This window comes from Coregonus clupeaformis, unplaced genomic scaffold (genome assembly GCF_020615455.1).
Source record: "Coregonus clupeaformis isolate EN_2021a unplaced genomic scaffold, ASM2061545v1 scaf3832, whole genome shotgun sequence".
Lineage (NCBI taxonomy): Eukaryota > Metazoa > Chordata > Actinopteri > Salmoniformes > Salmonidae > Coregonus > Coregonus clupeaformis.
The window spans coordinates 15,967-37,806 of NW_025537286.1; the positions used below are offsets into that span (position 1 = coordinate 15,967).

Here is a 21,840-nt window from a genome sequence, read left to right on the forward strand (position 1 = left end):
AACGCAATGTATGTCACAACAGGTCTAAATATGTGTTATGACCATATTATGACACGTTATGTGAGCTGTTATTACATGGTTATGACCGTGTCATAACGCGTTATGACGCTAGGTGTCAAGTGTTACCCTTTTGGGTATATAATCAACTGCAGCTAATGATCCTCAGCAACAACCACACGGCCGTGAAATAATTCACAGAAAGCAAATGAAGGTAAACGAAACAATGTAATGAAATGGAATGATAATGTAGACTATGGCAGTTGAACATGTGTTGTTGTTAGGCCTACTGACGGTTGATACTGATAGTGGCTAATATATAACATGATAGAAATAGGAAACAGAGAAAGTCGGAGTGATCTATAATTAAGACATTCGAGATTTCCCGTCCCTGATTTGCTTCCATTCAGCCACAAGAGCATTAGTGAGGTCGGGCAATGATGTTGGGCGATTAGGCCTGGCTCGCAGTCGCGGTTCCAATTCATCCTAAAGTTGTTCGATAGGGTTGAGGTCGGGGCTCTGTGCAGGCCAGTCAAGATCCTCCACACCTATCTCGACAAACCATTTCTGTATGGACCTTGCTATGTGCTGGAAGCACATTTTTTTCTTTGTCATTATGGGGTATTGTGTGTAGATTGCTGAGATATATTTAATCCATTTTAGAATAAGGCTGTAACGTAACAAAATGTGGAAAAAGTCAAGGGGTCTGAATACTTTCCGAAGGCTTTTTATATATAACATTATGTTTGGTAGCAAGAATTTTGTATAATAATTAAAAAACTTGAAGTGTTGAATCATGCGTTGTTTTTGTATCAGTTCATACACCATGTGCCATGGAATCAGTACAACGACAATCCTGTAGCAGCTATTTTGCTGTTACAGGAGGAGGTCGCAGTTCCGGAGCGTCCCACTAAGTGTATTTTCTGGAAGATAAAATTGAAATTGTAACCAGCTTTGTATAGCTTGTTTAAAACCTCTTAGATGTAAAGTCGCATGTTTAGGGGACCTGCGTGGTTCTGGTACTGGTTCCGACCGACATTTTCGGGTATACATCGATCTGTGGACACTGTAGATCGAAATGGCTTGCATTGAGCGATAGCCCTGGTTCCCACTCCTGTTCTCCGTATACACAAATTACAATGGTATGAAAGAACAGTGACCTCACCTTCATCAAATACCTGTATGTGGACGGCATGGCTCTGATTTCTTGCCTGGAGGAAAATCCAGCTCAAGTTTCTCCCAGTTAATTGATGGCCTTGTGACATGGTTTGACAATAGCTTAATTGACGTCAATTTCACCAAGACTAAAGAACTATGCCTTGGTGGTAAGATGCGGAATAACGGGAGCCCCTCTCTCGAAAGAGAGCGCATGTCACCATGAAAGGACAGGACGTGGAGCAAGACACACATTTTAAATACCTGGGGACGATTTTAGACCACAAACCCAACTTCCAGGAAAACACTGACCTCATTTACAAGAAGGCAAGGCAGCGTCTCTTCCTACTTAGGAAGCTAATACGTTTGAATGCAAGCAAACACACACTACCATGGTGTAAAGATACCTGATCAAGAGTGTTCTCACCTTCAACATCTCCACCTGTTATGGGAACCTCTCGTTCAGGGACAGGAGTAAACTGGCACAAGTTGTCAATCAGGCCAGCAAAATAGTCAGCAGCAAAACAGCCACAACTCCAAGAACTGTACACACAGAACATTACAAGGAAAGCACTCCAGGTCTTCAATGACCACACCCACCCACTGCATGTATCCTTCCAAATGCTGCCGTCCGGTCAGAGACTAAAGGTAACACTCGCATGGCTGGAGAAATCCCCTCCGCAGTGACAATTCTAAATAAGACTCTGATGAACTGACATGTTAAATGCTTTGTGTAATGTTTGTTTTGTCTGTTTTCATCAATTTAATGCAAGCCAGAGCGCCAAAGACACTTCCATTCTGTGCAAACTTAATGGACAACAATGTTTTCTAATCTCATCTTTCTAAACAACAGGAATCTGATTTATTGTATTTATTTATTGGATGTGTCTCAATCCGCCTATGTCGCACTTCTGCATCTGCGGTGAAAGGTGGCAGAGCTAGAGCGGTGTTTGTCAGACCATGAGACATCACGAAAATCGGTCTTCTCACGAAAACATCAATATCAGTGTAAACAATGTGGCAACAGCTTCACATGTAAGGGACACTTGACCATCCATTCAAGGATACACACTGGGGAGAAACCTTATCAGTGTAAAGACTGTGGCAAAGCCTTCAACCAGAAGATACAATTCACATTGCATATGAGAGTTCAAATCAAATTTTATTGGTCACATACACATATTTAGCAGATGTTATTGCGGGTGTAGCGAAATGCTAGTGTTCCTAGCTCCAACAGTGCAGTAGTATCATACAGGGGTGAGAACATATATAGTAGCTGTCCTGTATGCAGGAAAAGTGACATCGCATTAAGGTACACTACATGACCAAAAGTATGTGGACACCTGCTCGTCGAACATCTCATTCCAAAATCATGGGCATTAATATGGAGTTGGTCCCCCCCCTTTGCTGCTATAACAGCCTCCACTCTTCTAGGAAGGCTTTCCACTAGATGTTGGAACATTGCTGTGGGGACTTGCTTCCATTCAGCCACAAGAGCAATAGTGAGGTTGGGCACTAATGTTGGACGATTAGGCCTGACTCGCAGTCAGCGTTCCAATTCATCCCAAAAGTGTTCGATGGGGTTGATGTCAGGGCTCTGTGCAGGCCATTCAAGTTCTTCCACATCGATCTCGACAAACCATTTATGTATGGACCTCGCTTTGTGCACGGGGGCATTGTCATGCTGAAACAGGAAAGGACCTTCCCCAAACTGTTGCCACAAAGTTGGAAGCACAGAATCGTCTAGAATGTCATTTTGTCCTGTAGCGTTAAGATTTCCCTTCACTGGATCTAAGGGGCCTAGCCCGAACCAAGAAAATTGACAGAAATTTGACAAACTGACTTGTTGGAAAGGTGGCATTCTATGACGGTGCCACATTGAAAGTAACTGAGCTCTTCAGTAAAGCCATTCTACTGCCAATGTTTGTCTATGGTGATTGCATGGCTGTGTTCGATTTTATACACCTGTCAGCAACGGGTGTGGCTGAAATAGCCAAATCCACTAATTTGAAGGGGTGTCCACATACTTTTATATATAAACTCAGCAAAAAAAGAAACGTCCTCTCACTGTCAACCGCGTTTATTTTCAGCAAACTTAACATGTGTAAATATTTGTATGAACATAACAAGATTCAACAACTGAGACATAAACTGAACAAGTTCCACAGACATGTGACTAACATAAATTGAATAATGTGTCCCTGAACAAAGGGGGGCGGTCAAAATCAAAAGTAACAGTCAGTATCTGGTGTGGCCACCAGCTGCATTAAGTACTGCAGTGCATCTCCTCATGGACTGCACCAGATTTGCCAGTTCTTGCTGTGAGATGTTACCCCACTCTTCCACCAAGGCACCTGCAAGTTCCCGAACATTTCTGGAGGAATGGCCCTAGCCCTCACCCTCCGATCCAACAGGTCCCAGAAGTGCTCAATGGGATTGAGATCCGGGCTCTTCGCTGGCCATGGCAGAACACTGACATTCCTGTCTTGCAGGAAATCACGCACAGAACGAGCAGTATGGCTGGTGGCATTGTCATGCTGGAGGGTCATGTCAGGATGAGCCTGCAGGAAGGGTACCACATGAGGGAGGAGGATGTCTTCCCTGTAACACACAGCGTTGAGATTGCCTGCAATGATACCAAGCTCAGTCCGATGATGCTGTGACACACCGCCCCCTAACCATGACGGACCCTCCACCTCCAAATCGATCCCGCTCCAGAGTACAGGCCTCGGTGTAACGCTCATTCCTTCGATGATAAACGCGAATCCGACCATCACCCCTGGTGAGACAAAACTGCGACTTGTCAGTGAAGAGCCCTTTTTGCCAGTCCTGTCTGGTCCAGCGATGGTGGGTTTGTGCCCATAGGTGACGTTGTTGCCGGTGATGTAAGGCAGGTCCTCACCAGACAACAGGCCTACAAGCCCTCAGTCCAGCCTCTCTCAGCCTATTGCGGACAGTCTGAGCACTGATGGAGGGATTGTGCGTTCCTGATGTAACTCGGGCAGTTGTTGTTGCCATCCTGTACCTGTCCCGCAGGTGTGATGTTCGGATGTACCGATCCTGTGCAGGTGTTGTTACATGTGGTCTGCCACTGCAAGGACGATCAGCTGTCCGTCCTGTCTCCCTGTAGCGCTGTCTTAGGTGTCTCACAGTACGGACATTGTAATTTATTGCCCTGGCCACATGCCTAAGGCACGTTCACGCAGCTGAGCAGGGACCCTGGGCATCTTTCTTTTGGTGTTTTTCAGAGTCAGTAGAAAGGCCTCTTTAGTGTCCTAAGTTTTCATAACTGTGACCTTAATTGCCTACCGTCTGTAAGCTGTTAGTGTCTTAATGAACGTTCCACAGGTGCATGTTCATTAATTGTTTATGGTTCATTGAACAAGCATGGGAAACAGTGTTTAAACCCTTTACAATGAAGATCTGTGAAGTTATTTTGATTTTTACTAATTATCTTTGAAAGACAGGGTCCTGAAAAAGGGACGTTTCTTTTTTTGCTAAGTTTATATAGTGTATCTAAGATGTCATCAGCGTGTTCACATGGGATAAATCTTACCAGTGCAAAGAATGTGGCAAATGCTTTAGTTTGAAAGGAAACTTGAAGTCTCATATGAGCACTCAAAAGAGGATACATAAAATCTTCAACCTGAAGTGAATCTGAAGTTTAAACAATAAATTCATACTTTGTCATTGTGAATTTCTTGACACATCCAACTTGTGAATAAGTTTTACATTCTGTTTTCTGGAAATTGATAACAGAACAAATTGTGTCATTTGTGGATGGGAAAGCATCAGTCATTATCAGATTGGTAAACTGAATCTAGCTCTCACTTTCAGGGACCTCCCCTCCAGGACACTGCTGGCTTCAGGAAGCCCTCACCACTGTATCTACCACAGAGCACACACGCCTGTTCTCCGTATAAACAAATGAAATGGCATGCAAAAACAATGACCTCACTCAAATATGCAGACGACATGGCTCTTGTTGCTTGCCTTGAGGGCATTTTAAACTTCTCCCAGTTAATTGATGGCCCCCTGACATGGTTTGACAATGTTTGACGTGCTCCAAGACGTCAGGTGGCGCTAATGTAATGCAGTCTCTTTTACACTGTCCACGGTTGGTGAAAACACATCACGTGACGTTGTTTTTACAAAGGTACCAAGTACCGTAAACACGCTAGGCTGAAGCAGATAAAACAAACAGCTAGATTTTCATTGCCTTCGCCAATATGTCCAAACTACAGTTGCTGAATGTGTTCGTCACGGAGCGTTTGTCGGCGGCTGCTGCGCAGATATTCGAGGCCGTAGAGAAGACCATAGCAGAGTATCAGGAAGAAATATTCCGTTCAGCAGAGGAGAACGAGCGTCTACGGAGGGAGATGGACATGGTTATTAAACAAGATATAAAGTTACACAGAACAGGTCTGTAGCGAGTTAACGTTAGAGTTGTAACAATATTTTACTTGTAGAATAATGTTGCTAGACAATGTATGAGGCACGTTTTGCTATTCGCTCCCTGAACGCAACTCAGAGGAGTAATCATTAGTACATTTGAACAAATTCCGGTAGGTCCCTTCCCGTTCCGTTTGCTTCCGTTTAAGAAACGTTTTGCAACAGAATCGGTGTAATGAATAAACCCCTGGTTTGCCAACATTGCTTTATTGAATCAGGTGCTGTAGTGTAGACCAGGGTTGCGTTCAGTACGACAGAAAGGAGTGCAACGTTGAATTAAATGGAAACGGAACGACTAGTTGAATTATGGCGGCTCAGAGGGCAGTTACCATAGTGATGCAGGACTTTTTGCGATTTCAGACTGAGGGGATTCGGTTGAACCGGTAGCCCGGCCGGTGAGGGAGGCACGCCCTACTAAAATCTAATGGTAATCTGCGCTGCTCGGTCATATTGTCAACATTTTACATTTACATTTTAGTCATTTAGCAGACGCTCTTATCCAGAGCGATTTACAGTTAGTGAGTGCATATATTATTTTTATTTTTTCATACTGGACCCCCGTGGGAATCAAACCCACAACCCTGGCGTTGCAAACGCCATGCTCTACCAACTGAGCTACATCCCTGCAACAATGGAGCATTCAGAAACATACATCTCTTCTCCATAAAATATATGTTCGAATTTTCAAACTAGTTTTCATTGGGAAGGCAGATAAATCGTTTTTATCCAAAGCAATCACTTATGCATGTCAAAACAGAATCCTACTCATTACTCCACGTGCTTAACCTACATTACTTTTGTTTTGATGCGACTTTGCTCATCGGCCAGAATGGGACACGTGGCTCACGCCCGGGAGGCAGCCCGGTTCCAAATTGAATGCAATCAACGTAAAACCCGTTTCACCAGGAGCATGCATCGAATCCCCTCATGGTCACACCCGTATGTATCAGGCAATACCGCCTAGCGGTTCGTTTGAAAGTTTTCTACGTTGCGGAACGGTTTGTCTTGTACGTTCTTGAACAGACTTTGAGATACGTTTGTTCTGTTCGGTGGGTGTGCCGGGGTGTGGCTTGAAGCAATAAGTGACGTATTTAAAGGGCAGCGGTGCATTTTGAACCCACAACCCAACCTTTTCCATTCAATTGAACGTTCAGCATCGTTTCCGTTCAATTTAACATTAATTTACGTTTTTATGTACTGAACGCAACCCAGGCAGAAGAACTGCCACAGGCGCTTTTAAGAACTAGCACAGACCTCGAACAAAGTTGTTTTTCTACTAATTTTGGAAAAACTTCAATTTGGGCTCAGAATACTTTCCGCTTCTTATATCGCCCCACATTTACTCCAGTTACTGTGTTTGGGGAGAATCAGTAATATTCAGTCACATCCTATGGCTGTCTCATAGTCACCAATGCGATATCAGCTGAACAGACTGTTGATATTTTGCATTGAAGTATATGTCTACCACTGTAAGTAGACACTGTTTCAGAATTCGTGGGCAGTGCAGCATAGGTTCGAGAAAAAGTCAATGCAAAACAGGCCCTATTAAATTCAAACGATATGTTTACAGGTCCACAGCAATTTGCAATTGTTGTCTTTCATAACCTTTTTGTCTGTCAGTTTCGGTCAGATTCTATGGCTCTTTCATAGTCACCAATGCGATAACAGCTGGATCTGGGGCCTCATTTATAAACTGCGGGTACTTGCAAAATATACCACAAAACATGCGTGCACTAGTTTTCACATAAAAGTTGGCATTTATAAAAACTGAAGTTGACGTGAAAATGAGCTCACCTTCCCGCAAACTTTAGACCATGCGTACGCACACTTTCTAGTGGTTGAAGTATTGCATTGCAAGTAGATTAGTATTTTGTGGAAAAGGGGCATATGATGGACACGCTTATTCATAACAATAAACCGGTTAATAACAAGATGCAATAATTTTTCATTAGTGAGGAGAGAAAGTCTATTTAGTTTAACTTTTAAAATAATTAGAAATAGGTACAGTGGGGAAAAAAGTATTTAGTCAGCCATCAATTGTGCAAGTTCTCCCACTTAAAAAGATGAGAGAGGCCTGTAATTTTCATCATAGGTACACGTCAACTATGACAGACAAAATGAGAAAAAAAAATCAAGAAAATCACATTGTAGGATTTTTAATGAATTTATTTGCAAATTATGGTGGAAAATAAGTATTTGGTCAATAACAAAAGTTTCTCAATACTTTGTTATATACCCTTTGTTGGCAATGACACAGGTCAAACGTTTTCTGTAAGTCTTCACAAGGTTTTCACACACTGTTGCTGGTATTTTGGCCCATTCCTCCATGCAGATCTCCTCTAGACCAGTGATGTTTTGGGGCTGTCGCTGGGCAACACGGACTTTCAACTCCCTCAACGATTTTCTATGGGGGTTGAGACCTGGAGACTGGCTAGGCCACTCCAGGACCTTGAAATGCTTCTTACGAAGCCACTCCTTCGTTGCCCGGGCGATGTGTTTGGGATCATTGTCATGCTGAAAGACCCAGCCACGTTTCATCTTCAATGCCCTTGCTGTTGGAAGGAGGTTTTCACTCAAAATCTCACGATACATGGCCCCATTCATTCTTTCCTTTACACGGATCAGTCGTCCTGGTCCCTTTGCAGAAAAACAGCCCCAAAGCATGATGTTTCCACCCCCATGCTTCACAGTAGGTATGGTGTTCTTTGGATGCAACTCAGCATTCTTTGTCCTCCAAACACGACAAGTTGAGTTTTTACCAAAAAGTTATATTTTGGTTTCATCTGACCATATGACATTCTCCCAATCCTCTTCTGGATCATCCAAATGCACTCTAGCAAACTTCAGACGGGCCTGGACATGTACTGGCTTAAGCAGGGGGACACGTCTCGCACTGCAGGATTTGAGTCCCTGGCGGCGTAGTGTGTTACTGATGGTAGGCTTTGTTAATTTGGTCCCAGCTCTGCAGGTCATTCACTAGGTCCCCCCGTGTGGTTCTGGGATTTTTGCTCACCGTTCTTGTGATCATTTTGACCCCACGGGGTGAGATCTTGCGTGGAGCCCCAGATCGAGGGAGATTATCAGTGGTCTTGTATGTCTTCCATTTCCTAATAATTGCTCCCACAGTTGATTTCTTCAAACCTAGCTGCTTACCTATTGCAGATTCAGTCTTCCCAGCCTGGTGCAGGTCTACAATTTTGTTTCTGGTGTCCTTTGTCAGCTCTTTGGTCTTGGCCATAGTGGAGTTTGGAGTGTGACTGTTTGAGGTTGTGGACAGGTGTCTTTTATACTGATAACAAGTTCAAACAGGTGCCATTAATACAGGTAACGAGTGGAGGACAGAGGAGCCTCTTAAAGAAGAAGTTACAGGTCTGTGAGAGCCAGAAATCTTGCTTGTTTGTAGGTGACCAAATACTTATTTTCCACCATAATTTGCAAATAAATTCATAAAAAATCCTACAATGTGATTTTCTGGAGAAATAAAATCTCAATTTGTCTCTCATAGTTGACGTGTACCTATGATGAAAATTACAGGCCTCTCTCATCTTTTTAAGTGGGAGAACTTGCACAATTGGTGGCTGACTAAATACTTTTTTTCCCCACTGTATATTTCCTAGGCTAAATTCCTCACCTTTTTGCGATGGTTTCATACTCACGAGGTAGCCTATAGGCCTACAACAAGGATACCATTCGTCCCATCTCTCATTTAGTTGGACCCACTTCACAGCAGTCAATAGATAAGCAACAGTATTTCAAGTATTTTGCAGTATGCCATCCGATCCGGAGCGCAGGTTATTAAGGTGTAGGTTCCTTCTGGAGCTTACGTCTGTATACTGTAATTTCTAATTTCTTCAGTAGACAATATTGGCTTTATACACATACCTTTTCATAACCATTGTAAAATAAATTCTTCACCTTTTCTGGCCATGATGGGTTCATATTCACGAAGTAACCATAGCCTCCAACAAATTACCATGTGTATCTCTCATTTAACTGGGCCTATTAGATACGCTATTATTTCAAGTATTTTGCTCTATACATCAGAAAGGAAGTGTGGTTTATAACACAAAGTAGAATTTAACAAGTGAACAGACAGTTGATCTTTTGAATTGAAGTGTGTATGGCTACCACTGTAAGTAGACAATGTTTCAGAATTCGCGGGCAGTGCAGCATAGGTTCGAGAAAAAGTCAATGCAAAACATTAGGCCCTATTAAAATTCAAACGATCTGTTTACAGGTCCACAGCCATTTGCAATTGTTGTCTTTCATAAACTTTTTGTCTGTCAGCCTAGGCCTACAGCAAATGTCACTGCAAAAGTTGAACATTCTGCCATCAACTCCAAAGACATTTGATCAAGTTCGCTATTGCTATTTCCTTTAGAAAATTGCCTCGGCCTAATTCGAATACTTTTAAAGTATACAGCAAATAAGGGCGTTATTGTCACCATACAAGGTGAATGATGGGCGTTTTCAGGCTGAGTTTTAATGCTCGTTCACGTTCAGGACAGGTCTGATTTATAACAGTAACATGCGTATGTATGGCGTGTGCCAAGTTGATCAATCTAAATATTTGTGTATGTGCGCAATCATTTCAGAAATGGCGCACGCGGATATTTAGTGTGAAATTTTGCAACGGTTATAAATGAGGCTAGTCTACTTATGCGCCAACCAGAAAATGTGAGCCAATGAGGAGTCTCGGTTTCTATACTGTCTCTGGTGTAGATGTTTCATTCATAACCAAGTGGGAAGGTGGTAATTACTAGATGTGAAGTGGTAAATACGAGTTGGATGCATTCACATGCTTTGAAATAGTTGAGAAACGCCGATTGGCTAATGGCAAACAAGCTGCTTCAACCATAAACTAAAAGTACAGCTATCATGCTCACAAACAAATTATTGTGTTCAAAAACCATATTCATAGATTGCTTTTTTATAAATAATGTTTTGTTGTTGCATTTACCGGCCAAAAATGCCAATATTGAGATACTTTCCTTAATGTGTGACGTCAGAGTTCAGCATGTGGGATAAATGGGAGATCAGGAATGATAGATTAATTTCCCACTAGTAATTATCAGTTGGAGGGACCCCCCAAAAATAAACATTTAAAAAATAAGGAACAAAAATCAATTTAAAAAAAAATGCACTCCGAACCCTACTGGGGACCTGACAGGACGGAACTGCTCCAGCCAATACTCTGTGCAGCCCCTCGCCCATGACATCCTTCAATCCCAAGAAGTGTTCAGCTGCAGATATGATGATATCGATCTTTCTTGAGTTCTTATCCACTCCGGCAGTCGATAAATGCAAAGTCCCCCTTTTTCACGACGAGGGTATCTGGATCCTGCACCTGGAGAACGGCACCCACAGCACTAGACTATGGTGTCTCCACCATGGCAAGCGACCCACTAGCACTTTCTTTCGCTGCCTTGGCATAAGAGACACTGGACAGCTTATCCTGGCAATCTCAGCCTCCTTCACCCTTACAGGGAGCTCATGTTCATGCTTCCCACCAGTGTAGACTAGACAACATCGTCTTGTTTTTTTTTAGCACAGACAGGCCTTCCAAGTAGAAGTACAGATTTCTTATTACGATAATAAGTCAATATTGATTGAATGTATTTTTTTCCCTCCAGACTTCCAGTTACTCACTCCCTCTGTTCCCCCTGAGCAGCAGAACTGTAAGCAGGAGTGGAACCCCAGTCTGGGGCAGGAGGACCCAGAACCCACACAGATTAAAGAGGAACAACAGGAGCTCAGACTCAGTCAGGAGGACTCACCTCAGCCCTCACATCTTTACCAAAACCAAACTGTGGATGACGGAAAGCGGGGTATTCTACCTATCATCATAATTGAAGAGATTAAAACAGAACCTGATGGAGTGGGCTACAAAGTACCAGAACCAACCAGTGATCAGCCCCTCTCCGTTCATCCAGACTGCTCTGCTACAGTGGAAAAACCATATTGGTGTAAACAATGTGGCAAAAGCTTTACACGTAAGGGAAACTTGATCTTGCATTTAAAGATACACACAGGAGAGAAACCTTTTCTGTGCAAACAATGTGGCAAAAGGTTTAACCAGAAGAGCAACTTGACCATCCATTCAAGGACACACACAGGAGAGAAACCTTTTCTGTGCAAACAATGTGGCAAAAGGTTTAACCAGAAGAGCAACTTGACCATCCATTCAAGGACACACACAGGAGAGAATCCCTATCAGTGCAAACAATGTGGCAAAATGTTTAACCATAAGAGCAACTTGACCAGCCATTCAAGGATACACACAGGGGAGAGACCCTATCAGTGCAAACAATGTGACAAATCCTTCAACCAGAAGATAGAATTGACATCGCATATGACAGCTCATACAGGGGAGAAACAATATAGGTGTCCTGTATGCAGGAAAAGTTACATCACATTGAGCTATTTAAGACTTCATCAGTGTGTTCACACAGGGGAGAAATCTTACCAGTGCAAATAATGTGGCAGATGTTTTAGTTATAAACATAGCCTTACATGACATTTGAGCAGTCACACTAAAGGGCATACATGATATTACTGCAGTGAGTACAGCAAAAGCTTCCACCTGAAGTGAAAGTGAAAACAACATGATACATTTATATCATTGTGGATTTCTTCTCACATCCAACTTGTAAATAAATGTTATGTTCTATTTTCTGGCACTTGACAACAAAACAAATTGAGTTGTGTGTGGAGTGAAAAACATCAGTCAGTATCAGATTGGTAAAATTAATCTAGCTTTCACTTTCAGGGACCTACAGTGCATTCGGAAAGTATTCAGACCCCTTGACTTTTTACATTTTGTTATGTTACAGCCTTATTCTAAAATTAATTTTGTTTTAATGTTCCCTCATCAATCTACACACGATACCACATAATGACAAAGCAGAAACAGTTTTTTTGAAATGTTAGCAAATGTATTAAAAATTAATAACTGAAATATCACATTTACATAAGTATTCAGACCCTTTACTCAGTACTTTGTTGAAGCACCTTTGGCAGCGATTACAGCCTTGAGTCGTCTTGGGTATGACGCTACAAGCTTGGCACACCTGTATTTAGGGAATATCTCCCATTCCTCTCTGCAGATCCTCTCAAGCTCTGTCAGGTTGGATGGGGAGCGTTGCTGCACAGCTATTGTCAGGTCTCTCCAGAGATGCTCGATCGGGTTCAAGTCCGGGCTCTGGCTAGGCCACTCAAGGACATTCAGCTACTCCTGTGTTGTCTTGGCTGTGTGCTTAGGGTCGTTGTCCTGTTGAAAGGTGAACCTTCGCCCCAGTCTTAGGTCCTGAGCGCTCTGGAGCAGGTTTTCATCAAGGATCTCTCTGTACTTTGCTCCATTCATCTTTGCCTCGATCCTTACTAGTCTCCCAGTCTCTGCCGCTGAAAACATCCCCACAGCATGATGCTGCCACCAACATGCTTCACCATAGGAATGCTGCCAGACAATTTTGTTTCTCATGGTCTGAGAGTCTTTAGTTGCCTTTTGGCAAACTCCAAGCGGGCTATCATGTGCCTTTTACTGAGGAGTGCTTCCGTCTGGCCACTTTACCATAAAGGCCTAATTGGTGGAGTGCTGCAGAGATGGTTGTTCTTCTGGAAGGTTCTCCCATCTGCACAGAGGAACTGTAGAGCTCTTTCAGAGTGACCATCGGGTTCTTGGTCACCTCCCTGACCAAGGCCCTCCTCCCCCGATTGCTCAGTTTGGCCAGGCAGCCAGCTCTAGGAAGAGTCTTGACGGTTCCAAACTTCTTCCATTTAAGAACGATGGAGGCCACTGTGTTCTTGGGGACCTTCAATGGAGCAGACATTTTTTGGTACCCTTCCCCAGATCTGTGCCTCGACACAATCCTGTCTCGGTGCTCTACGGACACTTCCTTCGACCTCATGGCTTGGTTTTTGCTCTGACATGCACTGTCAAGTGTGGGATCTTATATAGACAGGTGTGTGCCTTTCCAAATCATGTCCAATCAATTGAATTTGCCACAGGTGGACTCCAATCAAGTTGTAGAAACATCTCAAGGATGATCAATGGAAACAGGATGCACCTGAGCTCAATTTCAAGTCTCATAGCAAAGGGTCTGAATACTTATGTAAGTTAGGTATTTCCAGTTTTTTATTTTTAATACATTTGCAAAGAATTCTAAAAACCTGTTTTCGCTTTGTCATAATGAGGTATTGTATGTAGATTGCTGAGAATTATTATTTTTTCAATCCATTTTAGAAAAAGGCTGTAACGTAAAAAATTTGGAAAAAGTCAAGGGGTCAGAATACTTTCCAAATTAGTATTTTTTTGGTAACACTTTACTTTACACCTAGTGTCATAACAGCTGACATAACTTGTCGTAACCTGTCCATAATATCGTCTTAACACTGCCATGACCCATATATTTACACCTGTTGTGACATATTGTGTTATTTTATGGCTGGTTATGACACCTACATAAGAGTGTCAAAATCCACATTCATTCAAATGTGTTTTTTCCCTGCCAAGAAATTACTTTTAGTTTGAAAGTTTGTTTCTTAAATCCTTTGTTGTTGTAATGAATTCTTTAATATTTTTTTCCCATCATATTTTAAATACATTTGAGAAAATACACTTTATGACACTGTCAAGAATTATTATGACCATCATAATCATATTAGCCAGATATGCCCATCAGGTACAGTAAATGCTCTTATGTCAGTCATCAGTCAAATAGTTGTCTTGTCCTGCTCCTAAAATCTGCACCTGCATTCATCAGTCATCAGAAACAGACTATTGGGGTAGGTGCATGTCTGACATCAATGTGTGCACAATTACAATGATAATTTAATATGATACATTTGAGAAAATGTTATATAAACATAAACAAGTAGGCTATGGTGTAATGGAATGTTTTGCCTTGTTCGTTTTGTGGGTTTTGACACTCTTATGTAGGTGTCATAACCAGCCATAAAATAACGCAATATATGTCACAACAGGTCTAAATATGTGTTATGACCATATTATTACAGGTTATGACACGTTATGTGAGCTGTTATGACATGGTTATGACCGTGTCATAACGCGTTATGACGCTAGGTGTCAAGTGTTACCCTTTTGGGTATATTATCAACTGCAGCTAATGATCCTCAGCAAAAACACACGGCCGTGAAAGAGTTCACAGAGAAAGCAAATGAAGGTAAACGAAAAAATTTAATGGAATGATAATGTAGACCAGGGGTGTCAAACGTACGGCCCGCGGGCCGAATGAGGCCCGCAAACGGGTTTAATCCGGCCCGCGAGATGATTTTGAGAGAAAAAATAAAATAAATTGTTTTGTTTTTTTGTAAAGTATAAAAATGCGCTGCAATTTTTCAATAAACTGCTGTTCCAATTGCGTCCACTGGATGGCGCAATAGCAATTGTGTTAAGCAAGCAAACTGTTTATACCGGGGCAGAGCAAGTAGGTCAAGCACGTGCAGCCAATGAGCTACTTTGTTTTGCCCGCAATATTTATTACGGCTTCTACTTTTAACATGATGTGCTTTGGCACCCTCATTGCCCCAATATGTCTCTGTCAAAAAAGAGAAAAGTGGACGCAGAGTGCAGAGTGTTCCAATAAAAATGGTCATCCTATTTATTCACGGAATTGAATGGGAAAGCTGTATGTTTGGTGTGTTCAGAGCATGTTGCAGTGCTGAAAGAATATAACCTTCGTCGCCACTATGTGAGTCTTCATGCCGACAAATATGACAACTTTCAAGGACAGCGGAGATGAGAAAAGGTGAATGAACTGTTGGCGGGTCTGAAGAAACAGCAGTCTGTGTTTACTCACAGCCGAGACATCAGTGACGCTGCAGTGAAAGCTAGCTACCTCATTGCTAATGAAATCGCAGTGGCTTCAAAACCATTTAGTGAGGGTGAATTTGTAAAAACATGCATGATGAAGGCAGCGGAGATTGTGTGCCCTGAAAAGCGGCAGGCTTTTGCAAATATCAGCCTGACAAGAAACACAGTTGCAGACAGGATTTCCGATCTTTCAGTGGATTTGGACAGCCAGTTGAAGCAAAAAGTAAAGTCATTTATTGCGTTTTCGGTTGCAATTGATGAAAGCACGGACATTACAGATGTTGCACAACTGGCCATTTTCATCCGCGGAGTTGATGACACATTGACCGTCACCGAGGAGTTCGTGGAGTTGGTGCCGATGACAGATACAACGACAGCAGCTGATATTTTTACCGCACTCGTCGGCACGCTGGACAGGGTCGGAGTGGACTGGTCCCGCGCTGTCAGCCTGGCTACAGATGGTGCGCCCTCAATGATCGGGAAAAAAGCAGGCGTTGTGACAAAGTTCAGAGAGAAAGTGCAATCTGCAAATGGAGGACGTGATTTTTTGACTTTTCACTGTATTTTGCACCAGGAGGCTTTGTGTTGCAAGTCATTAAAGATGGATAACGTCATGAAGGTGGTCATCCAAACTGTTAATTTCATCCGATCCAGAAGCCTGAATCACCGTCAGTTTGACAGCCTTCTCAGAGAGAAAGACCACATCTATGGCCTGCCATACCACACTGAGGTAAGATGGTTAAGCCGAGGTGCTGTGCTGAGGCGTTTCTTTGATTTACGAGAAGAAATTGAACAGTTCATGGAAGAAAAGGGCAAACCAGTGTTAGAATTTCATTCCGCAGAATGGATGCAGGACCTTGCATTTATGGTGGATGTTACAGAGCACCTGAATAACTTGAACAAACAGCTGCAAGGGCGCAACAAAGTTGTGACGCAGTATTATGACAGCATACGTTCTTTCAAGTTGAAGCTGTCATTGTGGGAGACGCAACTTGCCGGTGGTGATGCAGCTCACTTCCCCTGTCTGAAAAATGTGTGCGCGACCCAACATGTGGCAGACATGAAGCGGTTCAAAGATAAAATAACGGGACTGTTACGGGAGTTTGAGCAACGCTTTCAGATTTATGTTTATGTTTTTATGTTGATGTGCTATTGTTTTTAATTGATTTTATTTTATTTGTATATTTAACCTATTCTTGACTCGGTGGTTCTTGCACTTGTTTGGGGAACAGGATTTCATTATTTTTATCTACATTTCTGCCTGAGAAATGACACCCTGATATAGTTCTGTGATCTGTGAAACAGTTCTGTTAATCACTGAGGCATTGTGTGTTTGTGTGTTCTTTTTCTTTAGAATTTTCAAATAAACTTGACGTGTTTTATGATTAATAGTGATGTTGTGCTTGTACTATTTTGGACACACTGTCCTCAGGCTCCAGCTTTATGTTGTATGTTGATCGTATTAAAACAAAGAAAACAATCTGAAGTTGTTGTTTTTAAGTTATATATACCATGATTTTTCCGGTCCGGCCCACTTGGGAATAGATTTTCCTCCATGTGGCCCCTGAGCTAAAATGAGTTTGACACCCCTGATGTAGACTATGGCAGTTGAACATGTGTTGTTGTTAGGCCTACTGACGGTTGATACTGATAGTGGCTAATATATAACATGATAGAAATAGGAAACAGAGAAAGTCGGAGTGATCTATAATTAAGACATTCGAGATTTCCCGTCCCTGATTTGCTTCCATTCAGCCACAAGAGCATTAGTGAGGTCGGGCAATGATGTTGGGCGATTAGGCCTGGCTCGCAGTCGCCGTTCCAATTCATCCTAAAGTTGTTCGATAGGGTTGAGGTCGGGGCGCTGTGCAGGCCAGTCAAGATCCTCCACACCTATCTCGACAAACCATTAATGTATGGACCTTGCTATGTGCTGGAAGTTTCTCCCATCTCCACAGAGGAACTCTAGTGCTCTGTCAGGGTGACCAAGGCCCTTTTCCCCGATTGCTCAATTTGGCCGGGCGGCCAGCAATAGGAAGAGTCTTAGTGGTTCCAAACTCCTTCCATTTAAGAATGATGGAGGCCACTGTGTTCTTTTTTTTTTTTTTTTTTTTTTGCTTTGTCATTATGGGGTATTGTGTGTAGATTGCTGAGATATATTTAATCCATTTTAGAATAAGGCTGTAACGTAACAAAATGTGGAAAAAGTCAAGGGGTCTGAATACTTTCCGAAGGCTTTTTATATATAACATTATGTTTGGTAGCAAGAATTTTGTAAAATAATTAAAAAACTTGAAGTGTTGAATCATGCGTTGTTTTTGTATCAGTTCATACACCATGTGCCATGGAATCAGTACAACGACAATCCTGTAGCAGCTATTTTGCTGTTACAGGAGGAGGTCGCAGTTCCGGAGCGTCCCACTAAGTGTATTTTCTGGAAGATAAAATTGAAATTGTAACCAGCTTTGCATAGCTTGTTTAAAACATCTTAGATGTAAAGTCGCATGTTTAGGGGACCTGCGTGGTTCTGTTACTGGTTCCGACCGACATTTTAGGGTGTACATCAATCTGTGGACACTGTAGATCGAAATGGCTTGCATTGAGCGATAGCCCTGGTTCCCACGGACACATTAGTATATTGTCTGAGCCTGTGATGTAGAATGGGAACATAAAAACCACTTGAAGCTGGGATGTCCCTCCTACCATTTCATTTGCACTTCCGACTGTCCATCAACTCCTGGCCGAACCCTACATCACAGCCACTGACAAAGCACATGCCTGCAATCCTTATACCATAGCCCAGCAGGAAATAGTGGTTTCATCACTGTAGCGCATTCAGAGATCAATTTATAGCCATTATTCTAAAATAATTCATATATTTGTTTAATATATAAATGTTTGTCATAGACAGATACGATTCATGAGATGATATGCGAGTTCCTAACAAGTCCAGGAAGCCAAGGTATAGCTCTGTGAGACATTCACAGCGATGAGGGCAAACGTTTTGATCAAGAGAGACCTTTAGAAAATATGCACATTTTCTCTAACACTAAACATACAAATGTGTATTTTACAGTTATAACGAAGGTGAAATCTTATAGTTTGATTATACTATATTTAGAAAGCATACTGTAAGTCATTTCAAGCCTTATTCATACAGTTTTGTTGAATAGGAAATACATCATATGAACTATTTAATATTTTCATATTTTCTATCATATTTTTACTGTGTACTTGAGCTTGTGTCCTTAAAAGTGACTACACCTCAGAAATGTATAACTATTTTTTACCAGAATGGTGAGATTTTAACCTTTCTTGGAGTGTGCAGGATTACTAGTTATTGTTTATGGCCCTCTCATGATAATTACTTTTGGAGAGTAAGTAGATTACATTTTTGATTACATTTAGTTACATTTAACTGAAAGGGCGATACTTTGAACAAAGTTTCATTTTCAATTAATCGAAAATGAGAAGTTGTAATCTGTATAAAGATAAAAAGGCCAAACTTTTCTTAGTAATCTACTGGAGAACCAGTTCGGGTTTTAGTATAATTTATGTATGAGTGAAGCTTTTAGTGAGAGGTTTAACGCTTTAATATTTAAAGGCATAGCCATGGGAAGTAGGGGTGCTGAAGGCGCTGCAGCACTCCCTGAAAATCACAATTTATATTTGGTGCAGCATTTGTTTTCTTTCACCAAATTAGTGCACTAGGCTTTTATTAGTCCTGTAATAGCAGGAAGTAGCAAAATATTCGTCAGTAGAACGGTGAGAAATGCCGTTTAATTTGATCTATCTTAGCGTTCCAAAAAAAGTGAAATATGTTTTGCTCATATAATTTAAAAATATATGTTGTCTGGAGTAGGCAGCGCCATAAGTAAGTAAGTAAAATATGATAGGAGTAGAGTTAATCAATGTGATTCGGCCATAAATAGACAGGTATACCTCTCCATGGTTGCAGAATCTTGTCTATTTTTGCTAACTTTCTATTGAAATCTGTTGTGGTAAGTTAATTGATATGAATATCAAGTATGTCTACTTCACCATCAGACCATTTTATAGGTAAACTATAAGGTAATGTAACATTTGTGTCTTTTAACGATCCAATACACAAGGTATCATAATTGGGTTGAAGTCCAGAGAGTCTAGAAAAGTGATCTAGTTCTTCAATGAGACCGTAAAGGGATCCAGATTGCGGATTTAAGAGGACATTTTACTCATTGGCGTACATCGTCACTTTTGTTTTCAAGCCCTGGAATTGTAACCCCCAGAATCGAGGCCTTTGTGAATACAACCCCTGGCACTAACCGTGTGTTACTGTTTAGGGTCAACTTTGACCTCCTCCCAACTGGTGTCTCCTGGGACATTATGGTTTAAATAGAAGGTACTAAGTGACAAGGCAAAGACATGAAAAAAACGTCTCGTTACAGAATATACTGATTGACAACAGTTAGAAATCTAAACTAGCAAATCAGCGTATAGTCTGCTAGAAATGAAGAAGAAGAAGAAGAAGAAGAACAAATATTTTCTCAATTTGGTGTGGGGGGGTAGTTCCAATAACTGCTTTTCCATTAAATGCTCCAAGACAGCAGGTTGCGCTATTGAAATGCAGTCTGTATTTCACCGATCGCGTTGTGAAAGTAGCACACCGTCCATTGTTGTTTACACATGTTCTAGAGTAGATCTGCTAGCCCGAAGCAGACAGAGAAGTTTCAACATTTATTTGATAAAACGGTCAGTTAGACTTCCATAACCATTGCCAATATGTCAAAACTACAGTTGTTGAATGTGTTCGTCACCGAGCGTTTGTCGGCGGCTGCTGTGGAGATATTCGGGGCCGTGGAGAAGACCATAGCAGAGTATCAGGAAGAAATCTGCCGTTCAGCAGAGGAGAACGAGCGTCTACGGAGGCTGTTGGACATGGTTATCAAACCAGAGATAAAGTTACACAGAGCTGGTGTGTATAGCGAGCGACAGTTGTGATACGAGATTTGACTTGTAGACTTAACGTTACTAGACTAGATAATTAATGTGGCAAGTTGTGATATGCGCACCCTTAGCCCCATATTATACCTCCAGATTAATGATTTATTTAATTAACTAATAAGATGAGATCTAAATAGCCAGCAGATCCGACCTGCTTGCTTACAGCTGCACTAGGGTCGGACAGTCTTCCTGCCTAGATTAAGACCCCATGGAGGGATGAGAAATGCTTTGTACTCCGAATTCTTCCATTATCCCAACTTTTACAAGTTCTACTCCGAATAGTTCCATTATACCAACTGTTACACAGAGAAGATTGAACAGTCGTTCAATATTCTCGGTTTAGCAGTTGGGATAATGGGACAATTCGGAGTACAATGCATTTCTCATCCCTGGATTGAGATACATTTTCCGAGACATATCTCGTGCCGGTTCTGCGGTGTCTTAATCTACACAGGAAGCCTGTCCGACCCTAGTGCAGCTGTAAGCAAGCGGGTTGGATATGCTGGCTAAGGTCTGAAGGGCATTCCATAGCGACTGCAATCGAGAACTCATGGTCCAATGACTGTACCTGTAGTAGATCCATGTGTCCCGCATCCGAAGCTAACTACATCCTAGTCCCGATTAGCCACAGACATGTACAGTGCATTCGGAAAGTATTCAGACCCCTTGACTTTTTCCACATTTTGTTACGTTACAGCCTTATTCTAAGAGAGTGGGCAGACGGAGCCACTCCTCAGTAAAAGGCACATGACAGCCCGCTTGGAGTTGACCAAAAGGCACCTAAAGACTCTCAGACCATGAGAAACAAGATTCTCTGGTCTGATGAAACCAAGATTGAACTCTCTGGCCTGAATGCCAAGCGTCACGTCTGGAGGAAACCTGGCACCATCCCTACGGTGAAGCATGGTGGTGTCAGCATCATGCTGTGGTCCTCTGTAGCTCAGCTGGTAGAGCACGGCGCTTGTAACGCCAAGGTAGTGGGTTCGATCCCCGGGACCACCCACACACAAAAATTTATGCACGCATGACTGTAAGTCGCTTTCGATAAAAGCGTCTGCTAAATGGCATATTATTATTATTATTATTATGTTTTTCAGCGGCAGGGACTGGGAGACTAGTCAGGATTGAGGGAAAGATGAACGGCGCAAAGTACAGAGAGATCCTTGATGAAAACCTGCTACAGAGCGCTCAGGACCTCAGACTGGGGTGAAGGTTCACCTTCCAACAGGACAACGACCCTTAGCACACAGCCAAGACAACGCAGGAGTGGCTTCAGGACAAGTCTCTGAATGTCCTTGAGTGGTCCAGCCAGAGCCCGGAATTGAACCCGATCAAACATCTCTGGAGAGACCTGAAAATAGCTGTGCAGCGACGCTCCCCTTCCAACCTGACAGCGCTTGAGAGGATCTGCAGAGAAGAAT

General features: G+C 42.2%; 1 protein-coding gene across 1 annotated transcript; it reads left to right on the forward strand.

The window, feature by feature from the left end:
- Nucleotides 1–5,318: 5,318 nt before the first annotated feature.
- LOC123490400 (zinc finger protein 239-like) lies at nt 5,319–12,433 on the forward strand. Its single transcript, XM_045220437.1, has 2 exons — nt 5,319–5,574; nt 11,238–12,433. Exons 1-2 carry the CDS (start codon nt 5,382–5,384, stop codon nt 12,080–12,082), a joined length of 1,038 nt encoding a protein of 345 aa, XP_045076372.1. The 5' UTR covers nt 5,319–5,381; the 3' UTR covers nt 12,083–12,433.
- Nucleotides 12,434–21,840: the final 9,407 nt, after the last annotated feature.